This window comes from Phalacrocorax aristotelis, chromosome 14 (genome assembly GCF_949628215.1).
Source record: "Phalacrocorax aristotelis chromosome 14, bGulAri2.1, whole genome shotgun sequence".
In the NCBI taxonomy this organism is placed as follows: Eukaryota; Metazoa; Chordata; class Aves; order Suliformes; family Phalacrocoracidae; genus Phalacrocorax; species Phalacrocorax aristotelis.
In genome coordinates this window covers 4,186,137-4,210,851 of record NC_134289.1, presented here as the reverse complement: position 1 = coordinate 4,210,851, position 24,715 = coordinate 4,186,137, and the positions used below count along the sequence as shown (strand labels likewise).

Genomic DNA, 24,715 nt, shown 5'->3' with positions numbered 1-24,715 from the left:
TTGATCCAGAATTATTGAGATTCTCCACCCCCCCACCCCCCCACCCCCCGTAAAAATTCAGATTCTGAGCTCACCCATACAGAGAGATTGAGACTAAAACCTCCAGAGTGGATTAACTCAGCCAGAAATGATCTCAGCCGTGAAACATCACAAGGGCCAGTCACATTCTCAGCAGCTTCAAAATAGAGTTGGATTGTTGTCGGTTTTTTGTTTTCTTTTAAATTAAAAGGGATGCCATCTCTCCGCATCTGTGTTTTATCTGGAATAAGCATCCTGGTCCTGGAAGAAAATATGCTTTTGCTTTCCTAATTCCAGGTTCTCATTTTCACCACCTTCTTGAGAACATCTTCATAGTTTCTCAAGCCTTCTGCACTGCATTAAGAGGCCATCTCTGCAAATAACGTGGTTTTAAACCCAGGGAACTCTCCAACAGGACAAGGACATATTTCACCACCCAAGTGACCCGACCCTGGAGCAGCCCTTCCCCAGGCTCAGCACCTCTTGGCTTAAAGCATCTCCTGAGCAGCTTGGTTGGGATGAGCCGGGAGGCCACCCTGCCAGCAGGCAAAGGGCCAGGTTTATTACAGCACTTATCTAGGGACAAATGCCAGCCGGATGAAGCCCCACAGAGACCCTCAGGACCTGCAGGAGCAGCTGGTACCATGCCAAGAGGAAGATGCTCTTCCCGCTCATCTTTCTCATTGATTCTCTGTTTTCAGAGAGCTGCTCCCCAAAACCGTGAAAAGCCAAAGCTTCAGAATACCTTTGACCCAAAGGTCTACAATAATCCAAACTCCTCCAGCCTTGAGACCCTGCAGTTTACATAAATGCCTTTTAAACTCCTTTTTTTCTTTACACAGGCTGGCAGAGCAAGCCCTGAGAAACTCCGTCACATCCAACACACCTAGCAATCTCGCTGCAGAGCCTCTTCCAAAGCATGTGTGTAGGCTACAAGGAAGCCCACCCTTCCCTCCCCATCTCTCCCCGGCTGACCCAGGCGTAAGAGGCTCTCCTCCTGCTTCCCCTTCAGCCATCATTAGCGAAGGACCATTTCCTTGTGCAATAATTAAAGGTCATCGGCCAACAAGCCTCTCTTGCCACGACCTGAAGGCATCCTTCAGCGCTTCTCTCACCCTGCCAAAGGTTTTCCAACACTCTTCCCAGTCCTTCATGTATTTTGAGGTACCCCATCTCAGCTCAAACTATAAAGTCCCAGAAGTGGCAGAACAAAACCTGCTTTCTTACAGATCTGCTGCTTGAAATACACACGCCCACGTGGCGTTTGTGTTCCCCAATAGTAGGTGGCAAGCGTTATGCTGCTGGTTTTTTTTTAGTGGGATATTAATAGATCCCTCTCACTGGCTGACCGGCTTGCCTAGATAAAAACTTCATTGCTAATTTCCTAATCAGGCAGGCGCTTAATTGCGAGACGTCTACTTCTGAGTCAAAGAGGGGGAAGGCTGCAGACACATAAACAGCAGGACTGAAAAAAAAACCAAAAACAAAAACAAAAAAAAAAAAGGATGTTTTAGGAAACCAAGCTTAAAAAAAAGAAAAAGAGAGAGATCTCCCCCAAACAAACAAAAAAAAAGCAAATAAGCCAGGCAGCCAAAAGACAAAGCCATCGGGATTTTCGGTGTCTTAGGCACAGGAGCTGCTCTTGGTGCATGGGCCAAGGAGTCGCTGTGCCCCACGGTCCCTTCTGCCGTGGGGCTGGAGCCCGTGGCTTCTCCCAGGGGGAGCACGGCAATGCCCCTCTCCTCCTGCGTCCCACCTATAGCGTGGTCCCCACGGGCTGCGAGCAGATGGTTACCAAGCTGACAGGTTGCAAACGGCTCCGTAGAGCCGGTCGGGGAATCAGATGTCTCCATGCCTTTAGTTTTGGAAACAAAAGATGTCTCCCAGCTAAAAAAGTTTGCTGTGGGACCTCGCTGCTCCTCCTATTTTCGGATTTCTTTTTCAAAGCGCTTCGATCCAGCTCACATCGCTTAGGTCTGAAGTCTATACAACTCTCCCGGCTGCCTGCACATAACTTTTTCCACTCCAAGAAGGGAAAATGGATCTTTTCATCTGACTCTCCTCTCTGTAGCTGGAAGGAGAACGCAAGGACAGCCGCGGTGCATGGCACAACATCAACCTTGCTTTTCCCCATGAGCTGCAGCCACTCCCCTCCCTGAAAAAAGTTTCTTCCCTTGATTTCCTATCAAACTTGCAAATGCCATGAACTCAGGGCAACCCAGAGAGGCCTCTTCCCAGCATCCCTGCCATTTATTTATAGGAGCCCCAAGGGCTTGGAAACAGTCCTGGACCCCAGTCCTAAATATGCAGGACAACAGTGACACTGCAGAGTGCCGGGCAGGGACCCAAATCATCTTTTAGGGTGGGTTTATTTTTAAAAATCATCCTTCGATAGGCCACAGTGGATACCCCCCTACCTACTGGGATGCAAAGCGCAGCCGAACTGCGGGACTCCAGCTTCGTTTGCTTCCCCACCGGTTTTAGCTCTGCAACTTGACCCTCACAGAAACATATGGTTTGCATTCTCCCCCCTGTACTTTCCACACACTCGCACATACTCTCCTTCCCCTGCCTTCCATAGGCACACAAATCCAAGCCTTTTTCTCTTTAAGTGAGAAATCGTGCCGGTAGCCCTCCCCATCACTCTCTAAGGGAAGGAGACAGCACAGGCAGAACAGGAGAGGCTGCAGTAAAACCCCTCGGCCGCGACCACTAAGTGGGCTTTGCTGTTTCATGCAGGGGTCATTAACAGCCTGGCTGGATCTGCTGTGTGTCCTTATAGCCAGTCCATAAATACTAATGAAAACAGAGCCAGTATGTCACTGGGATGCGGAGACGGGAAGCGGGAGGCAGCAAGCACGTGCGCAACAAAAACCTGCTCTGCGAGCAGAGCTTTGCCTTCCCCAGCCGGCTGGGGAGCACCAAAAAGCTGCCCTGCTCAAGCCTCCAACCTCATCCCCCTCTGCTAGCAGGAGACAGAAACAGCGGCAAGCCCTTGGACAGCAAACGGGTACAGGGATGCCCAGGAACTGCAGGGTGCCGATGGCCAGAGGATGCTCGAAGGGCAGGCACCGGCCGCCGACGGGGTTAAGCAGCAACTTCGCCTCCTCTCTTCCCCCTCCCCATGGGCAAAAATCATCTTTCTTCTCTTGTTAGGCAGATTCCTTCCAATTTTCTGCTTCATCCAGCAGCTGGGCTTTTCCCTGCAAAGGGGCAACGGCAGCCTAAGCCAGTTTTTGTTCAGCCTGCGGGACCAATCCAGCAGGAAACGGCAAGAGGGATTTTGGCGGAGCATTACTTTGCCTTACCAACAAGCAAGGCATCACCTTCCCCCAGCCTGTGTTGCGGGATGAAGTTAAAAATTCATGAGGGCCCTTATACCCACTTCTTTCTTCTAGTGTCCTTAAAGCACTGCACTCAAGAGAAGCCTTGTGGAGCCTGGGAGGGCTGTGGGACGGATGGACGGACGGATGGATGGATGCCCCCGGCCAAAACAGCCCAGGCTGTGATAGAAACCAGAAGCCTTGCGGTCTGTGAGCTCGACCGCCTTTGCAAAGCATACCGAGCATTGCTGGCGCGCCTGCGTACCCCACACCATCTTCCTGGCCGCGGCCGATGAACGCCACAGCAAAACACCCAGAGATACTCCAAATTTATACACCTTTCGCGGCATGGGACCAGCAAGCCTGACAGCTTCTTGGAGCCAAGGTCAGCACGAATTCCTCTTAGCAGGTATTATAAAAGCACACTTTAAAAAAAAAAAAATCCTCTATTTTTGACATGTGTTTTTAGGATTGGAGTTACTCAGGGTTTTAGCTGGACAGATGAGGCCCCACAGTAACCTGTGGCTTTCCCTACCACTTATCCCCTGGCTTCCTTCCTGATCGGCTGAGACCCCATCTGCAGAGCCAGTGCATGGGTTTTTCCATCCCCGGCAGGACCAGCCCCAACACGCCCCAGACTCCCGGGGTTTTGTTGCAAACTACAAAGGAACCTGCCCAATTTGCCCCGGTTTGCATAACCAGTTTATCCCAAGCATTTGTTTTAAAAATTCAACTCTTGTTAGTCACTGTTCAGCCCAAACAAAACCCAACCCTCTTTCCAGCTTTTGGATCTTGCTTTTCCAGCTTTGGGCAGAGTCAACATTTTTATCTTGGTGTATAAGTTTTAGAGTCTGAAATATGTCCCTCGATACCTTCTTTTATACATATATATATATAAAAAAAACAGGGTAGCTGAAGTAGCCACGACACAGGATAGGGATTAACCACATGGCTGCAACTCCTTCAGTGCAAAGTCGGGATCCCTGAGCTGTGGCACCACAGGATTTTAACGTGCAAAGCCTCCCCAGCCACACCTCCCCAGCCTTGCTTGCTTCACCCAAGCACAGACTAGTCATTCATCAGCAGCAATTCATTTAGCATAGACATACGTGAAAAAAAGAGGGACTGCAAGGGGGGAGAATATATAAATTTTATAGCCCTTGGCAGCCCGCACCCTGGCTTCATCACACTCTGGACCCCGGTCACCCGAGCAGCTCCGTGCTGCACAGCCGTGCAGCCAAATCCCCTCTCCTGAAACAAATCCCTTTAGTGCTGACGCCGGAGCATGGAAGGAGGCGTTTGCAGGGCTCTGACTGCAGAAAAGCAGCCAAAATGATGCGCAGCAGGCACCAGACGTCCTCCAGGAAAATGTGCTTCCACAACCAAGTCAGGCATCTCCTCCTAAAGACCCGGGGAGAACGAGAAGAACTACAGACCCAGGTGGAAATGCATGGGTGGAGATGGCAGAGGAGCCTGAATCGCCACCTCTTCTTCCTTCCAGCCCAAAGCATTAGCCCGCAGCCCCAGTGATGCTGACAGAGCCAGGCATGCATCCAGCAGCGACACCATGTCACCAAACACTTGTCCCCAAAGCAGATAGACTGGTGCCACTCAGAGGAGACACTAGAGAGTCACGCAGGGATGCCACAGCCCTGACAGGGAGCTCCTGGGCGCGGGGAGCAGCTTACTTCCAGCCTAATGCAGATTTTCAGCAATACTTGACCCGCTCCAAGAATATGTCCTCTGGTCAGGTCCCAGAAAGCAGAAGGGACAAGACATTTAAGCTTCTCCAAGGTAGGCTGGAAGAGAAAACCCTTCAAGGAGCCTAGTCTCCACTGCAGCAGCCTAGACCACTGATTACTTTTAATTGCTGTGTAATTGGACTTGGGAGCTGTGCTTTCATTTTAAAAGCACATCTCTACATTTCACATCTGTCTAGAGGGAAAAAAAAAAAAAGCCTTCAAAATAATATTCCAGTGCAGGAACACCATAGCACCATCCAGCAACTGTAGAAACAGCCATGCCAGGTGGGGAGGCGAGGGTACCTGCACCCCGAGCAGCATCCCCAGCCTGTTTGGGGTAAACAGGGGTGGAGGGAGGCTCCTGGGATGCCACACCTGGACAGCGGCCATCCGAAACGAGGCAATGGCCCCAGGCCAGACCACAGCAGACAGCATGGCCGCATTGCAAGATCCACCCTCATGACCAGCACTAATTACTAGCTTCACTTGCAGGCCCTGCAAAGCCTCCAGAGGTGCCCCTCCAGGTGAGGGTGGGGACGCTTGCTTGGCTCCTTTTGGCTACACGGATGAAAAGCAAGCAGCAGACCGCATTTCTTTTTTGGTTGTTTTAAATAGCAACCACTTTCTGGCTGCTGGCAAACACCCTCCTTCTGTTCTTGAAGCCAACCCAAACAGACAGAGCCAATAACACAGCCCGGTGATGGCGTAGGACGGTGAGGTCTCCACAGGGGATAACAGGCACCCAGAGATCAGCCTCCAGAGCATGCAAGGCAGGAACGAGACCCCCTCAAGACGGCAGAGAGGCCAAGCTGATCAACCCAGTGGAAGGAGGCTCCATTCATCCACCTCCACAAAACCCTCCGAAGCCCCACTGCTCCATCCCGATCGCTCTCGGTCCTCCAACTAGAGGTCACCATCCCCTGAAGGAAGAACTACAACTTCCCAGCACATCACACAAGTCCACAGGAAAACTGGACAGTCAGCAAAGCGAGGTTTTCTGCTGGGGACCTTCTCGGTGCCTTCAGCCACTGCTGGGTGGATGTCCCCACGTGCGCCACTGGTTGTGAGTAAGCCCAAAAATCTCATAGCCTAGAAAGCATTGAGGACACCTGCTGACAACAACCTCAGACAAGAGGAGACAGCATCACTGCATCCGAGGCGTGTCCCTTCTCTCATTTAAATCTGTCCTGAGGAGTTTCTGAGCTCTCCAACCTCCTGCCTAAGGAAAACTCCCACGCTATACAACGCAACACAACCCTTTTAATAGCATCCCGCTTCCGTGAGCCACCCGGCTGGGAAGCCTGGGTTTGTTTCATAATGTCTTGTCCCCCCAGCCCGCCCCCGCCCCAGCAGATGCAGGTACACCGGGGAGCCCACCCAGAGGTGGACAGCCCACACCGCTTGTTTAAGTCATAGAGGAGGACACGTAGAGGCATTGAAATGCTGCCAACCAAGGAGGGAATGTGGCGAGAAGGGGGCAATCGGGGATAATTTCAAGGCTGGTGGCAGCTCCCAGGGAAGAGGGTTGCTCCGCAAAAGGGAAGACTCACAAGGCAACAGCAGGACAAAGTCAGGGTGGAGAAAAGCTTGCTCTCATCTCAGCCGCTCTCTCACCTCCCTGCCTGGCGCGAGCCTTCCCCTTGACGGGCTCAAGGGCTCCCGTTGACGGTTCAAAGGCCACCACCTCCATCTCCATGCAGCTTCAACCGGGAGAAGCATCATTGTGCCTTACAGGAGCATTCCCCACGGACCATCCTGCGCTCAAACCCTCTTCCGTGTATTTTACCTGTGCCCGAGTGCCATTTGGTTCAATATATCAAGGTGTGCTGAACCTATCCCTAGGGCAAGCCAAAGCATCCAAAACAATCCTGCACCACCCTGCAGTGACATCGATACCAAGAGCATTTCTCCACCTCTATGGAAGTTTTGTGGGTTCCCCACCCCCCTCTTTCTACCATCCCACGCTATCCACCTGCACGGATCCTCTGGTCGAGGATGCTGCCCACACCATCACTCCCGCAGAGCCCCAAAGCCCACCTGGGCACCAGGCATCTGCACTCAGCAGTCCTCGCCTCTCCTCCTGCGGTGGCCTCCACTCCAAAGGCAGATGGATCTAATACGCATTAAACGTCTCAAAATGAGATTTTCCACGCTCTTTCAAAGGGAAACAATCCCTCAGCTTTCGCACTCGGCACAGGCTTGTGAAGGTGGGGAGCCGGGGGGCAGCAAAGGTTACTCGTGGGACCTTTATCGAAGCCACACCAGCGGGACCCCCCGGAAGCACAAGAGAAGCCAGGGTCTGACTTTTGGGTCCGGCTCGATGAGGGGTTTGTACCGATTAGAAGCACAGCCCGTGCTTGCAGCCCTGGGTATTCGGGCAGGGTGGGGATTGCTCATGGTGCAAACAAGCCCTTTTCCTCCTCCTGGCTCTTAAATTAATAAACAGGAGAGAGAAACAAGGGGAGATGTGCTATAAATGTATATATACGTGTGTATTATGGACTGCTGCTGATCAGCCTTGTGGGGCAAAGGGGTGGAGGTAGAGAAGGAGATCCCCAAAGATGCTCTGTAAATCTACATAGGTCTTCCCCCCTACCTGAAGGGACTCATTCCCCAAGGGAAAGGGACAGCCCAGACCCCACATGCAAGCAGAAAAAAGCTTCAGAGTTTGAGGCTAGAGTGCTTCTCAGTTTGCTCCTTGTATAACAAGGTATATTACTCTTTAGTAAGTGTCTCAACTCGCACTCTCTGTCTCCCAGGGTAAAAAAAAAAAAATAAAATAAAGTAAAATCACTGCCTTTAACTTAAAGGCGAACAAACTGGTGCAAAACATTTGCCTTTCAGATCCTGAGGGATTATGCCAGCCCCATCCACCCAGACCGAGCCCTGCGTGGCAGGCAACGGGATGCTCCTCCCGATAAATATTTTGCCTGCGCAAATCCGGCTCCAGAAGGAAGCTTTGTCTCGTGGTCACAGTCCAGTTTTGGGACTCCTGTGCCACTGCCACGCCTGCCCCACAGCCTGCCATCCCCATGCATGTGCCCCACGTGGCTCTGCAGCCACCCCCAGGGCTTGGGACCTGGTAATTTCTCCTCCTCACAGCAAAGAGCAAGGGCAGCAATGTATTAGCTGGAAAGGGGATTTCCCAGATCCTAAACAAGCGAGTGCTTGGACATCAATCCCCTCTGGAAAGGGGCTGAGGGCTGAAGGAGGAGGAGGGAAGACACAGCGGCCTCCATGGATGCTCCAGGCAGGCAAGGCAAGGGAGTCGGCAGAGCCCGGGCCCGCGGGCTGAGGGAAAATGGGGAGCAGAGTCCACACCAAAGACGAAAACATTTCCTTCCTCTTGAGCTGTAAGACACCCTGCCTGCTGCTGAGCATCGTGGTGGCATGTGGCTTGATTTACATGCTGCTTCCCCTTCCCCACCTGAATTTCTCCATGAAGCCCAACATTGAGAAACGCAGGCAGCCAAACTTGTCATTACAGTCTCTTTACCAGATTGACCCCGAGGTACGCTCCCAACCACCAAGAGTTTGGGTTAAGGCTTGCAAACTTCAACACCCCTTAAGTTACACTGGGTAGCAGTGCCTGGACCCCCAGTTTGGGGATGAGGACCAGGACCCACCACCCTGGGCGCTCCACTACAAACCCAACCCAGATATGACACACCCGTGTGGGTCTAGGGGAGCTCACTGCAATGGGGAACAGCCCCCCAAAAGTTGAGCTGAGCCAGCAGGTCTGGGAGCAGCCACCAAAGGCAGCGGGGAACAGAGAAGACCCGAGCGGGGCCGTGTCGGGCTGCAGCGGGGAGGGACTCGCAGGAGATTAAAGGCAGGGTGCAGGACACGCTGGAGCAAGCCCCGTGCTAAATAATTCCTGCTTCCCTCCCCTCGTTTTCGAGTGTGGCTTCACCCAGCCTTTCCCAGCCTGGCTCGCGTTTGATCTCAGGGCTCGCTCTGCCTTTCCCTCGCCTCCAACCAGCCAGCGCAACCCGGAGGTGCCTTGCTACGACCCGCCAAGCTGCCCCAGCCCCATCGAAAAAAGCAGCCCCTACGTGAAAGAGCAAATAGCAAAGGGAAAGGGAAAAAAAAAAAAAAAAATCCCCTAAAAATCCAAGCTCAGCAAACATGTGGCTGCTACCAGCCCAGCCCGGCGGTTTGGGAGGAGAGGGGACGGGGAACGGGCTTGGGAGGAGGAGACGGCAGCTCTTCCCCTCCACCAAGGAGCAGGTCCGGGGCTGCCAGCCCAGCGCATTCCTGCACCGTGAGTCAGGCCTCCAAAAAACCAGGAGGCTTCAAAAATAATACGCCGTGCAGCCGGGATGCTTTGCTTGCCTTCTGGCTCCCCAGCCTCCCCCATGCACGCAGCCCCTGGTTTTAGTGCTTTGCTCCCCAACGGGACCAAAACTGACTTAAACCAAAACCCAGCCGGGACCCTCAAGAACAACATCACCCGCTGTGCTGGGACCCCAGCGTGAAGCTAAAAGGAAACCCACGCTCCAAAACTGCCTCGACAGTAAAAATTCAAGTGTCAGCCAAGCCTGCAGGGCTGTGGGGACAGCGAGACGGAGGATTTAGGGAGTGTTAGGGAGGGTGCTGCATTCAGCCAGGGGCCTCCAGGCTCCCACCAACAGAGGTCCCTTGGAGGGCGGGTGAGAAACCAGACATCAGAGCAGCTTTATGGGGCTTCCTGCTTCTCCCAAATCAAAGCTCTCCATTTCCCAGCCCTAGTGCAACCCCATGGCATGACTTTTTCCAGTGCCCCAGCCTGACGTGAGGAGCCACATCACGCAAAAGCTACCAGTTGACCACTCCTGGAGCACCACAAAGGCTCTGGTTTGGGGGGGGAAAGCATCTCACACAACATTTCCTTTAAGTCCTGAGCTCTGGCAGAGCCAGGGAAGGATCACCCGAGCTTCCTTCTCCCCAGCAGGAGGAATGAGTCTTCGTGCCACCAGACACAGACACCCCCCCGCTCACCCCCAGCGTCCAAAGGGCCAGGGCTGTGTCAGCTCAGTGCCACCGCGCTCTGAGTCACGAGCAGGGGTGGCTTGCACAATACAACTGATTACAGCAAATTACAGCTTTACATATTAAGGAAAACCAAAATCGGAGGCAGTGGGCCTTAAAATGCCACAGCGGGGCGGACGGCAGCCAGCAAGCGGCTCAGGCATCCCCGGCACCCGTACTGATCCCCTCGCTTCCCAAGGCGAGACACGCGGGTGGGATGGCAAAAGGCGGCAGAGGGAATGGGCTGGTGATTTATGCCCCCGCCTCTCCGCCCCGCTCTGGCAAATGTTTTCACTCACATTAGCATCGCTAAAGCCGGGAGGATATAAGTGAATAGGAAACAGCAGGAACCTGTGGCTTTATGGCACCGACATCTGCTGTAATGAACTCCTCGCAGACTCCATACAGCCCCTTCCGTCCTCACTTCGCAGCCCAGCGCTTCCTGCCGCCTCCCCGGCACCGGCCTGCGAGCCCGGCTTTTGCGGAGCAAAGCCCAGCTCACGGACTCTCCCGATAATCTACGGGGCTGGCAGGCTGAGCCCACCAGCCCCAAACACGCTGGACGGAGAAAGCCGCAGGGCTGAGGACTTGAAAGCGCTGCTGCTGCTAGAAATGGAAGCAAAACCAAGCTCCTTGCATCACCTTGGCTTGCTTAACTGACCCAAAATACAGATTTTTTTAAATTTTTTTTTCTTTAAATTCCCGCATGGCTAGGACAGGGATGGAAAAGGAGCCAGCGTGCACAGCACCAAAAGGACCCATGGGACCTTACACAGTAGAGGAGAAAAAGGACACAGCTGGACTCTCCAAGCTGCTGACTGGGTCAGCAGTGGTGCACTTCTGATTTCTAAGCAGAGAAAATGCAATCTAGGTTTCTCCCCTACCCCTCAACTACCACTTCCAAGAGATTCTGCCCTCTTTAAAGTAGTATTTTCCTATTTCTCTCCTTTTTTTATTGTTCCGTTATTTCATTCTGCCACTATCACGCACAGGGAGCACCCGTCTGAGAGAAGGCTCCACAACCAATAAGCTAAAGGACGAGACAAAAAGCCAGAGCAGATCCTTCCACACACCGCTGTCCTCAAGCAAGCAAGCTTCCACCTCCTGCAAGGGCAGGCTTTGCTGACGAGCAACAGGTCTTGGAGGTCTCTCCCCCAGCCATCTGCTCGCGACGACAGCAGCGGGCAGGAGCCCCTGCCACCGGCGTGCAGGAGCCCGCGGCTCGCGCCGCTGGGGTTCGGCAGCGCCCATATCCCCCTCCCTCCCTCCCAGCTCTTTCCCTGATGGTGGTACAGCAGAGGGATGGAAGGACAGTCCTTCGCCAGGATGGCAGCATCGCACTGTCTGCAATCACCCTTGGCAGCTAAGCCCCCTCCAGCATCACCCGCTGGATTTCGGCAGCCCTTCCGCAACCTCCATGCAGCCTGGTGGGGAAAAGCCCTCAAGCAAGCTCAAAATCCTCGCACCAAGTTGCTTTCCTATTGAAAGTAGCACACACAAGCAGCACGAAGCGTGGCGAGCAGCCCGGCAGGCAAAACCCCAGGACCGGGAGAGGGGGGGGACATGGGTGGGAGCTGGGGTTTCCCCAGCAGCGGAGAGCACGGCAGGAGTCTGGAGGTGAGTGGGCCGACTACTTCTGGGTTTCAAACCCCAATCCAAAACAACACTTCTCCCCCCTCCGTTGCAAAACCCAACGCAAACGATACGTACATTCTCCGTTATTAAAAGATAAAATTATCGTCTGGGTGATGTCTCTCTCTCCCTCCCTAAAACCAGGCAAAGATGGGGAAGCGAGCAGATTATCAGGGCGCCAAGCACCCGTCTTGGCTCCCTCCTCTGCATCATCACATGCAATCTCTGCACAACACTCCTGGAGCAACACTAATTATAGCTCTACAGCTAAAAACTTTATACAGCTTTACGTACGCCAGATTAACGGCGTGCCTTTAGAAAGCTCCCCAGACTCAAACTGACCCAGGTTGGTCAGGTTTAACTTGTTTTTTCTTCTTCATTCCTTTCCTCTTGCCCAGTTTTATTTCAACCCCTGCGTGAACTTGATGCACGCAAAAATAAAGAGCACCGCACGGGTCAGAGCCAGGCACGGGGGTCCTGCACCCAGCCCACATCCATCCCCCGCCAGCATCCGCACGCTGCTTGGCCACAGCTAAAGCCTGACCCACGGCAGCCTGGCTCATCCAGCCCTCCCAACCCCCTGCCACCCACAGCATCCCACGCCATATGGGGCCTCCGGGCCCCTCGCTGCCCACTCCCACGGCACCGGACCCTCCGGCACACACCGGGCTGCGCCCGGCCGAGCGGGACACCGGCTGCCAGCGCTCAAAGCTTTCCAGCAAAGGGAGAGTTTCTTCTGGCTGGAAGATGCTGCTGCAGCAACGTCCAGGCCACTGAATAAGTCAATAGTGGCATTTCTGTTTTCCATTTGCTGAAACACACTAGATCTTTGTGTGGTGGAGGCGGAAAAAATATTAATCTAATTAAACTCCCTCCCCAAAATTCCTCATCACCTTAATTACGCTTCAGAAAAGAAGGCTTGGTTCATTTTCCTAGAAAATCAGCTTGTCAGGAGACGCTTTTAACTACTACCACGACCAATCTGGCTGTGCGCAGCTTCGCAACGGGTCCTCAAACCCTTGCCAGAAGCTGCGGGAAGCGAGCGACAGGCTCTCCTCCCGAGTTCGCACGGGGATGACGACCTTGCCCATCACCGGAGCCCCGACAGTTACAGTTATGGTCTCTTCCAACCTCTAAAAGCCATCAAACTTTATAGGGCTCCACTTCTGAGCTCTACAGCCGAGGACATCTTTTTATACCTGGAGGATAAACACCGACACCTTTGCTTTGCCACCGCCGGAGGATGACAAAGGACAAAGTCCTGAGATGCAGAGGATGCTCTTGGAGGGGGGGGGAAGCGTTCGGGTGTGTGCTGGAAATATAGTGGAAAGGCTGAATTTGATCACAGGAGTCCTAACGAGAGAGGGCAGCAGGAGAGACGCGCCTCTGTTTATTGTCTGTGGCAGGGATTACCAACGGAAGGGCTGGATTTAAGTGCATCTCAATCACAAGATTGGGTTGCGCACAGGAAACTTTGAAGAGCCATAGGAAAAGACCACTTAGCTGCCCGGCCATCAATAGCTTGGTTTATGAAAATGCAGATTTAAAAAAAAAAAATATCCAGGCTGAATAATTACTTATTTGACCCGCTGGGGAATCACAGCTGGCGACTCTACAAACAGGGCTGGGTTTGTTTTGCTTTTCTCAAGGCAAAAAAAACCCCCCAAAATAGAAAGAAATTATAGATATAAAGAATATAAGCAGGCGGCAGCGGCATGGCGGGTGGGGAGGCGCTGCCAACCCGCATCCCCCGGAGCATCCCCCGGAGCATCCCCCGGCCCCGAGGGCGGCTCAGCTCCCCCCCCGCCCAAACCTGCGCTCCCCTGCACACCCCTATATTAAAGAAAAAATATTTTTAAAAGGAAATGAATGCCCCAAGGTTGGAAACCCCTTCGAGCTACCCCTAAAAAAGGGGTAAACCGCAGTGAACTTTTTTTCGGGGGGGGGGGGGAGAGGAAGGCAGCTGGGGATGCTGCCCCCCGTCCCCCTCTCGCCCCGAAAAACTTCTGTCCCGTCCCCCCCCCGGCCCCCTTACCTGCGGCGGCCAGCGCCCGGCGGAGCAGCAGCAGCAGGAGGAGGAGGAGGAGGAGGAGGAGGAGGGGGGGGGCGGCGGGGCGGCGGGGCGGCATGGCGGCGGCGCCGGGAGCGGAGCGGTGCTGCCTGCCCGCCCGCCTCGCCACACTGCCGGGCTGCCCGGCGCCGAGCGGGGCGGGGCGGGGCGGGGCGGGGCGGGGCGGAGCGGGGGCGGCCCCGCCACCGCCCCGTCATCATCCTCACCCGCACCCCCTGCCTCCATCCCCGGCAGCCGGGGAGCCAAGCCGAGCCGGGAGCAAGGGTGGAAAAGGCACGTGAAGTAGCGACGGGCGGAGCGGGCTCTGCAGTGGGGGTGTGCGGGCACAAGGGGGAGCCCCGCAACGCGATCGGCGCCGGGTGCCGTGTCCCCCCACCCCCGGCCCCGGCCCGGCGACCCCCGAGGCTTGTCCCGGGGAGAAACACGCCGGCAAAAATACTTCAACGCGTGAAGCGACGTGTCCTTTTGCTGCTAACGATGTGAGGGGCCGCAGGATCACCTTAATGGACTGTTACATCCCTCCCCCCCCCGCCAAGAACCGGGATTGAAACCCAAGCTGCAAAGCGTACTCACACGAGCATAAAAACCCCAGGCACATCTACATAAATAATAAAAAAAATAAAACTCACACACCGGACGAGCTATCCTGCCATTCCTCAACACCTGTACATCACCCCCCTTGCAAAGAACTGAAAGCAAACTTGCAAGCTTGCAAACTATGAGCAGTGGGGCTGCAGTTTTCCACATGGCAACTCTGTCCTTAGGCTGGGTTTAAGCCCCGTCCTGCCTCCTCACTCACTGGAGAGGGGCAAAAGGGGCTCAGCAGTGCCTAGCACAGGAGACAACCCCAAGTTGAGTAAAGTTGCATGATGATAGAGCCACGCTGCTTCTCACACAGCAGCATCCGTACAAGGAGGGCTGCAAAATGCTGGGTAACAGCAAAAACCACTCCCTTCCACCAAGGAAGATGGGCCTGCCATTGCTGCCTATAAATGGTTAAAATAGCATGGGAACTGCTAACTCCTTTTAATTGCTGGCAGCTGCTCAGTGCCTTCGGAGTAGGGCAGTGGGGGTGAAGAAACCCTGGCAGGCAGGCAGTAATTACAGCCTGTGCCTCACCGCCCGGTGGAACTGGGGCTGTGGGTTTGGCACTGGCTCTCTCCAGGCCCAACATGCCTCTCCAGCCATGGGTTTGCTCCTTGGCTCGAGCTCGGTTGTCACCTCCGAAGGGGCACGGGAACCGTGAATGGGATGGAGAAGCTGGGGGGATGGCTTCTGCTGTTGAACGGGGGTGTCATGCATAGACCACAGGATCCTACCTGGGGACACAGGAGTGCCAGGGGTGGCCTTTGCGCTTAGGCTAGGCCTTTTGGGCATCACCCAAAAATGAAAATCCGCCTTTGGAAACCTTTCAGAGCTGTCATGAGCTCTCCCCACTGCCCAGTTGCCTTCTCCCACCTATGCAGAGCACCCTCTCTCTCCTCCTAGCCCGGCTGTCCCTCGGCCAGTCCCGCAGCTACCCCAGCCAGACCCCAAAATGGGTTATTCGTGCTTGGGCCACTTGCACATCGCCAGCACTACAGTTACCCTGAGTGCTACCTCCAGCATCCTGCACTCAGCTGCGCTTCAGCCTGTATTTACAGAGCAGTGGGACGTGCCGGAAAAGGCTTAAGAGAAAAAAAAAATCTCATTTCCAGTTGCTGTCGATGGGGTGAAGCCATAAAAGAAAGAGCGTGGCTGGGCAGCGAGAGGAAGGAATGTGTCTGTTGCAGACCCGGCAGTGCTGGCATTGGAGAGGGGCTGGGGGTGAGAGGTCTGGGAAAATAAACCGGCGAAAAAGGCTGTTTTCCAGCTGGATCAGGCCACACGTGCAGTTCGAGGCAGTGTAACACAAGGGCACGTTGGCACTCGGCTCTGGCCCCATGTGCAGCCCCGAAGTTGGGGCGCTTGCACCGGAGCTTAGTGACCATTCGTGCAAGAGAGGGCTCTGTGCCTGGGGGATGTTCAGTCTTTCATTAAATAACAACAATAACACTCGGACCAGTGTGTACAGCACTTGGAGGGGCTCTGACGAGCAGCTTGGTACCGGTGCAGGTATTGGTATTAACGAGCGGAGAAGCCGACGGGCACCCAGAAGCCCTGCTTTTGGGAGCAGAGTGCGCCTTTTGTAAGGGGTTTTTTGTAGAAATGAGTGAGAATGTGTGGGTTAAATTGGGTGGTGTTTAAGTCCTTGTCTGGTATTCAAAATATGAATTAAAGCAATGCAAATTAATGGTTAGCTTACCACTATGTCGCAATTTTAGAAAAATATGACATGACAAACTATCATTAAGGTAAAGGGCTGTTTTTCCTCCCAGGTGTTTACATATTACCCCTCGTTTTCCTCTAATGGCCTGGTGTTCACAGGTCAATCAAATCCCCAGCACAACAGGACTGCTCCCAGCAGCTGATCAGGAGGTGCGAGGAGTTGCACAGGACTCAGCCGTGGGGCCGCAGCAGGACTGGCAGGGCCCGGCTCCTGTCGCCAGCCCCAGATGGCCAGTGGGTGGTGGGACCGGCCGAAGCCGAGGGCAAGCGGGCAGCACAGGGGAATAGGTCCCCACAACCTGGTGCGGGTATGGCTCAGGAGAGGGGCAGCATCAGAGGGGACGCCTGATTTTTGGCATCCTGCTCCGGGCACAGGGAGGGACCGCTCCCGCTCAGGGATGCAGGAGGACCAGCAGTCCGCATCCCACTGGTGACGCACACGGCATCCGAGCAGGGACCCTCCGACCTCTCTGGTGCGTGTCTCCAGTCAGGCATTTGGGTCTTTAGCATAGCCAGGGGGGTGTGGGTGCATTAAAGCGTTAAAAAAGATCGCAATCAGATGAATAATAAACAGAGGAAACTCCCAAAGCATAATCAGGAGGTGAGACAAAGACTTGCTTGTTCAGACTTCGAGGTCATGGTGCCCTTCGGCTGGGATCGGACTGTCACGGGAGGGGTGGCTATCTTTTCCCACCCAAACTTTAGAGGCGGAGTGGACCTTAGGTGGGCTGAAATGTCCTCTAAAAGTGCCTTTTTCTTTCAGATTATTACGTTCCTCACTAAACCTCTCAGCTGTCTGGCATAAGGCTGCACTGAGATGTCAAAATATCTTTACAGTATAAAGAAATTTCTATTGGGGGGAAAGTGTGATTTTTTTTTTTAAAAAAGAGCATTTTCTTTAAAGCCCCTGCATGCTGTTTGCAGCCATGATGTGCTGGAAGGGCTGCAGGCAGCTAAGCGCGGGGATAGCTGGAGGTGCTTATCTATTTGGGGGCTCATAGGTCTTCAAGACAATTTGCATAGCATTATCCATAACTATGCTATCAGGCCAAACAGCCCCTCCAACCTAATTAGGCATTAGTAAGAAGAGAGCATCTGAAGACATGCACACAGGGGAAGGAGAGAGGCTATGCAGCAAAGCCACAGATAACATGGGGCTGAGACACTGGGAAGGGCTTCCCCAGCAAGGCAAAGCCTTGGCTGTACAGTTTTGCTTTCCCTGGGATGCTGCAGGCTGGACGCCCTGGCATCAGCTCCCCACAGACTCACCCGCAGCAGCAGGGACCAAATGTGGCAAATTAAATGTTTCCAGCTCCGGGAAAGCAGCCGGTGCTGAAATCTGCTGGTCCCGCCACCACAGGAGGCTCAGCCGGCCCCTGCCACATCTCCTCTCGCTCCACAAATAGCCGCTTCCCTCCTCCAGGAATCCAGCCGGGCTGAAATCCCCCTGCTTTTTTTAAAGGAGGGATTTTTCTAGGGAGCTTGTTGTTACCTAGAGGGCCCCGGCACGAAGTAAACACTGGGTTTAACAGTGGTTTATTTTGTTTTTCCGTGCTACTGACAATTTCCTCGCCTGCGTGCTTTGGGTGCACCGAAGGAGGCTGCAGAAATTGCCACTGATGGACCTGCTGCCACGGAGAAGTCCCAGCCACTGCCTGTAAAGGACAGGGAATTTGATTCTGTCTGTAATGTAGGGAGAGCTAGAGCAGAAAAAGGGCAAAACCTGAACGAAGGGCTTTCTCAGAAATGTCCACCTCCGTCAGCAATACCTGGCACCGACCCTTCCTTCCCTCGACTCCATGGGCTCCCCAACCCCATGCTGGGAAAGGCGTTCTGTGGTCCCCAGGTGACCTCTTTCAGCTTGGGGTGGGGAGAGGAAGGAAAGGGACTGTCCTCCTGCCCCTCACCTCCAAATGGGGTGGCTGTACACTTCACATCCCATTCTCGGGCTGGCAGGGGCTCGCGAAGGACCCAAGTGTGGCACAGGAGAAGATGTAGCATCTTCATGGAAGCTGAAGATGGAGAAGACCTGCTGGATGAGCAAGATCTGAGGCATGTCCAGCGCCTGCTTGGAGGGAGACATTCCTGTTGGGGACATGACCAGCAAGGGCAGAACCTCCCCAAGATGAAGACTAAGACCATGAAGCACCATATACATCTCCCAAAATCCAAAAAAAGGCCCATGGCATACCTGGTGTGGTGGCCCTGCACCGGACATGGAGCACAAGGTGGGACCTCTAAGCCCCTACCCTGGCTCCCTCCCAAACAGTGCTCATGGGCAAGAGATGGAGAAGAGGAGAGGCAGGATCTCTGCGGAGCCGCTGGGGAGGGAAGAGGTATTTGTGGTTCAGTGGCTCCCAAGTCCTTTCTGCTTTGCAGAGCTTTACGAGTGACGCTGGCATGTGATTCGATTAGGGAAAGTGCTTCACTTTCTACTGACTCCAGAGCCTCCTTATCTTCAGCTTGAGATGCGACGGAAATCCCGCTTGGCTGAGGGAGAGGCAGACACAAACACCCCCCTTGTCCTCACCCTCTCCTTGTCCTACATGCCACCTCTTTCCTCCTCCCTGGGTGGTGCTTCATGGCATCTCTGTCCCACAGGGGGAAGGAGGTGGGAGCTGCCATGAAGGCCATGAAGCCTGGTTAGGAGATAGGTAATTCCCAAGGTGACCATAACCATGTTATGAACCCTTCCCCGTGCAAGGGGCTGGGCTGGGTGGCTGGGGAAAGGTCCACACGTGCATACATGGGCCCAACGGGCAGCAGCAAGCACCCAAAACCACCAGAAGATGCTTCGGGGATTTTCATCCAGGCCACGGTTTGCTCCAGAGGGAGCCTGTCGGCATCGGGAGCAGAGTCAGCACTGACCCCTGAGCATCTCTCCCACACCTATAAAAGAAGAAAGCTGAGGAGAAGTGGAGATTAACACAGCCATGAAGCAAAGCGGAGACCTTTCCGGCTCCACCCTCCGCACGATGCCAGGCCGGGCTGCCAGGGGAGTGGGAAATTGCCAGTAGGAATGAAAGAGGGACAAGCAAAAGAAAAGCCGCAGCAGGTCAGTATAAAAGCACCAGTGCTGTGGAGCAGGTGCAGAGGCAGTGATAATTCCCCATTTCTTCCAACAGAAGAACTAGGAGTGTCCAAATCGAGTTATCGGGCAGCAGGTTTAAGGACAAACAAAAGACAGTGCTTTTTCCACGTCACTCATGATTAAATTATGGAGCGCGTTGCCACAGGATGCTGTGGAGAGCTACAGCCTAAATGGGCCCCAGAAAGCATTTAGGCAAACTCGAGGGGCACACAGGTCTGTCAGGGTCTGTTAAACACGATGGAACAGCCACCTCAGGGAGTCCTTAAGCCCAGCGCTGCCAGGAACATGCGTGGGACAAGGCGCTCGGCAGACCTGCCCGTCCCCTGCCAGGGATGCAAGACCAGCATGGCCTGGGAGATAAATAGTGTCTCGTCACCTGAATAACCTATTCCCCAAATCCTCTTGAGAGCAAGGGGGAGGTTATTGGACCTCAGAAGTGCCTGGGATGATGCTATAGCATAGGCAGAGAGGGGCGTGGGGAGACACCAGGGTTCATGTCCACGTACCAGTGCAGGGAGGCACTGAGCTCTGGGCATTGCAAAGCTGCATTGGGGTGGCACAAGCAGTCCTGGAGAGCAAGGCAGCAGAGGAACAAGTGTCTCTCTGCCCCGTCTTGGGACCAACCCACCGCTCTGCTTCACGGCTGAACTGAGCCGGGCTCAGAAACCACGGGGTACCTCCTCCTCCCACCTGCCCCTCTCCAAAGCAGATGCTGGGGGTGATTAATGACCACCTCAGCAAGGTGCCAAACCCCCGTCCCTGTCAAGCGGCTGGGCAGGCTGCTCTGGGGAGATAGGGCGGGAGGCTGGCGAGCCAGGGCCACGGCAGACTTTGGAACCAGGCTGTGCCCAAGCCAAGCGCGGGAGCTAATCACGCAGCTCCCCGGGAAGAGTGCTCACCCCATGTGTAAGAAAGATGAGTGCCCGGGCTGACAAACCATGGCCGTGGTCCCCATTAAATCCATCTTGCCAAGATATTGGCCGGCTGGTTTCCTGTGTCTATATACACAGTGGTGTTTGAAAGGCACCCTCGCATTTACAGAACTGGTTAGCTTGCTTTATCTTCCATCTCCAACACAAATATTAAGTGGCCGACCATACACCGAACAGACTAAGCTTAATTTTCTCTTTTCTGCAGGCAAAACCAACGTCTGATGCTACAGAGGGGGAAGAGGCTGCTCCTCGCAGCCAGGGGCCAGCGTGCTGCCCTGCCTCCTGCTTTGGGTGAGCATACCTGTTGTGTTGGTTTTTTTTTTAAGAAACCCATCGCATTTCCTTTTGCAGACCGGTGTTATCCGTTCCCAAACCTCTTGGACTGGGCAGGAACGCCCCCAAAGCTCCTCCGGGATCCCTTGCCAGGGTTTTTCACCTGCGGCTGCCCTCACAGCTGACTTGGTGCGTTATGGCGGGCAGAGCCCTGCTGTTTCCTCAGCTTCAGGTAGAGATGCTCTTGCTCAGAAGGAAAGGGAGAGAAACATCCCCCCCCACCCCTCCCCGCAAAGACACCACACGCCAGATCCGCCTGCTGTAAACACAGCACCGGCTCCTCGCTCTCCATCCAGCATGTCAGCTCAATAATTTATTGTCCAGGAGGTGCAATAACTATCCATAATTCACAAGCAATAATGTTCTACAAGTTCGAACCAGCAATTTGGCTCCCCAGACCATGTGCCATCTTCCCAGGCCTCCCTTGTGCCGCGTCCAAGGTCTCATTTCTTCCTGCCAAAAGGCACGAAGGCAGCAGCTGCCTCTCGGTTGATATGGCTGTGAGGTGCATCCTAGAAGTGGCAGGGTTTGAAGCCAAATCTGCCTGTCCCTGCTCTTCAGGTTTCCAAGGGCTTCCTTACCTGCTGGTCTCAAAATTATGAAGAGCTCTTGGTTTTTGATCTGAAAGGCTGATGAAAACCACAGTTTGTGGCACTTGGTGTTACTGGTGCTTGGAAGGAGCAAGACAAGGTGCATCCCGATGCAGAGACCTGGCATCCACCAGCAGCTCGTTGCAGCAGTGCCTGGTGTTCATCAGCGACCCCCACCAGCAGTGAGGGGATTCCTGGCAGCACAGAAACCCTGCACCATGAGAGCGTGATGGTTGCAGAGATGCCGTGGAGCAAGAGGTACACCCACACCTTAATATCCAAGGCTGATAAATGGCTTAAAACTATGAGATCCAAGAGATGATCTGGGGTTGGGAGTAGGTGTGGGGTGGCAGAAAGGGCTAGGGGAGGTTGCAGCGATGGGTTAGACGCCAGGAGATAACAGAAGCATCATGATATCATCCCTCTGAGACACGGGGAAGGGAAGCAGCTTCAGGGAGAAGTCTGAAACGTGAGCCACTGAGTTCTCAGACTAGAAAAAACACCTCTTGCTCTGCAAACTCTGTTAGTCAGACGTAAAACATGGTGAAGCAGAGCATGCTGGAGCTCCTTCACTCCCGGGAGAGATGTTTATTAACTCGTCAAAATATAACGTCTGTTGTTGCCAGCAAGAAGCTAGAACAGAAAAAAAAAAAAAAAGAGAGAGAGAAAATAGAAAAGGCAAGGAAAAATAATAAAAAAAAAACCCCACACAAAAATCATCGTTTGCTTCCCAGTGCTTGGCTGGAGATGCTTAGCCTATGGCACGTGCCCGAGCCTGGAGCGAGGCAGGAGCTCCCGTAGCATCACGCCGGTGCAGCAGGAGGCAAGCCTAGGGACGAGGCTGTTGCGGCACCCAGCTCCGACTCACGTGCAGTTTGCAGGAGCCGCTCCCCCACCTTCACGTAACTGGGACAGTTGGCATTCCTGGCCCGACATAAATTAAAGCTTCTAAAATAAATAAGGTGATAGCTGGAGATGAGATACCAAATTGATGTTGAAATAGCATGGGGCCACGCTGCTGCAGTCATTACATCCCGGTGACGCTCCGTAACAAGAAACAGGAGAGCAGCCACCTGGCTGCAGCAATTATTTTACTCATATTTTTCGAAGTGCTACAGATCAGGGACTTACTTTCTTCACCAGGTATTTGCTGTTGCTTTGCTCACCTTGAAATGGATACCAAGTGCCCTGGGGATTAACCAGGGGTCTCGTTCCATTACCCTGCCTTTGGCCGAGTGCATCCCTCTGAAACGATGCTCCCGATAACCATGCTCCTCCATGAGGCACACATGCCGCAGGCAGCATTACCGGTTTATTATTATAAGCCCAAGTGGCTTCGGTGGGGTGATGTCGGCCTCCAAAGATGCTCTCCCAGGTGGGAAGGTAGGAAGCGAAGCCCCCGCGTGATGAGGATGGCCGTTACAGACCAGGGCTGCGGTACTTCCCGTGCTTGCCGTAGGGTTTTTTCAGCCATTTCAGCCCTGGTATTGTCAATATGTACTTTAAGGAACAATTTACACTTTAAGATGCCCCCCTCCTGTGAAAGTGCCACCGTACAAAACAGCAGATGGTGTTTGAACACTGCAAAATGAAAAATATATCTTTAAAAAAAGATATACAAGAGTCTTCCTGGTGCTACGTGGATGCCTCAGGGTCTCGATTTGTAGCTTTCTGCGCAGGGGAAAGAGATGGAAAAGTGCTATGAGATAATATCAGTGGCAGGAAAACACCCTTCCTGATGGGGCTTCAGAAATCATGGCATGAGCATGACCCGAAAGGACCGTGCAGGAGGGGCTCCCTGCCCCGTGGCACCGACAGCCCCCCAAGGACCACCGCGTGAGCCCAGCTGGGGATGGGATGGTGCAAGCTTCTGGGGAACAGAGCAGGATTTTTCCTCCTTGTTTTTTTTCCCCTCCTTGTGCTCATCCTGTTTTCCTGAGGTGAATGTTGTTTATGGAGAGGCAGGGTGGGGTGGAAGAAGTGTAAATCATCTAGCTCTGCTTCTGTTTCGGGCTGCTGGGGAGGAGCCAGTCCTGTTGGGCTGATGACCCTTTCCCAGGTACCAGCCCCAGGCAGGAGCTGCACGGTTGATGTGGCAAGTGGTCCTGCTCCCGGAAAGGCACACCTGAGTGTTACAAAACCACTGGTTTTGTACATGAAACATCAAAACTGCTCTTTAAAAACACCCTCCTGCTTGCAAATCTTTCCTCCCTCTCCCCATCCTGGAAACAAAATCCCACTGACCCTCCGTCCTCCAGACAATGCTCCTTCCATGTGAAAAAACCCCTTTTTCTTAGAGGTCTTATTAATAAAAAAGCTTGAATGCTGCTAATTTCCAAAATAAACAAGCAAATCTTTGGAGCAGCAAATGCAAAGGGCCCCCGAGGCATCTTCTAAATGTCACCGAAAAGCATTAGTCCTAACACGTGCCCGGCTGCTGCCGCCTCCCCGGCCCCTGCTCTGGGCATAGGGGACATTGAGAAGTTTGAGTTTGGTGGGAGCAAAGAAAAACCCCAAATCGGGCCCCCTCGCAGTTGCTTTGAATCCAACGGGCTCTGCAACACACAAAAAATAAAATAAAATAAAAAATATCGGGTTCGGCTTCCCTCCTAGCAACGACATTTTGACAGCTTCTATTTTGGGGATGGCTTTATTGTTTTCCCTCCGGTCCTCAATTAATGCCTTACCTCAAAATAGCTATGAGCCAGCAGGACTTTTCCACTCACCAGGCTGTGAGCTGCTCTGAGCTTCTCCTGGGGTGTTATTGCTCGTGGCTTGGGCTCTCTGTCCCCAGCCAGACCCCAGTTACTCTCCCTCTCCTTTGAACTGGGACAAATTCCCTGCTGAAGCAAGGTGCTGACACTTAAAAGTCAACCTGGAGGAGAAAGAAGCTTGCAAACTTGTTTTCCATCAGTCTGAGGATGCACGTCGAGGCCAGGATCACGTCAAGCTGCTACAGCTGGTGCACAGGGGAGCCGCAGGGTTGGGATGCTCCAAAGGCTGCAGGAAGGAAGATGGATCTGGGGCTGACTTTTATATCCCATGCTTGCTTCTGGAGCTGGGGAGGGTTCGGCATGTGTTAGCCTCAAGGAATTTCCCTGCAGTGCCAGCTTAGCCGGACTGTCCTGTGCAACGGGACGTGCTGAACCTCACACTGGAATATCACCCTCCTCCCTGGGGCAGCACACCCCAAACCCCCTCGGGCTCCCTGCTCCCCTTGCCACAGAATAAACTTATAAACACCCCTCTCAAGGTTATCCATCACTGGTTAAAGATTTAAGAAAAGCACTGTACAATGTATAGAGCTCCTCCTGAAATATTCATCCCCTGACATCAATGTTTCATCAATTTTCTATCACAGATCACCCTTGACACCAGCTTCAACCATGGTGGTGCAGATTGTGAAAAATAGATATGTTTACAGAACCACCCGCCTTCAGTTTCCTCTTTTCACACATAATTTAGTATCAATTAGCCCATGCAGATCTCACCTTCCCCTCTGCTCCAGGTGAGCCAGCCGTGCCCCCAGCTTCCCTCCGGGAGGGGACGAGCTGGGGAGCAGAGCCGGAGGCACGCGGTGGGCAGCCCAGACTAAGCACGGGAAGCCTCTTTGCAGCGAGGAGCTCGGCACTTAGCCCAAGCTGCCCCACAGCAGAGGAGCCGTAC

The 24,715-nt window shown here is 53.7% G+C and overlaps 1 protein-coding gene across 2 annotated transcripts in view; it reads right to left on the bottom strand.

Moving 5' to 3' along the window:
- UNC5B (unc-5 netrin receptor B) overlaps positions 1-13,918 on the bottom strand; it is a 56,476-nt gene extending 42,558 nt beyond the window's left edge. For both annotated transcript variants that reach the window (XM_075109411.1, XM_075109412.1), the window contains exon 1: positions 13,761-13,918. In XM_075109411.1, coding sequence (XP_074965512.1) covers positions 13,761-13,854 — 94 coding nt within the window. In that variant the 5' untranslated portion in view covers positions 13,855-13,918. The remainder of the gene's footprint in view (positions 1-13,760) is intronic.
- Between the last annotated feature and the right edge of the window lie 10,797 nt (positions 13,919-24,715).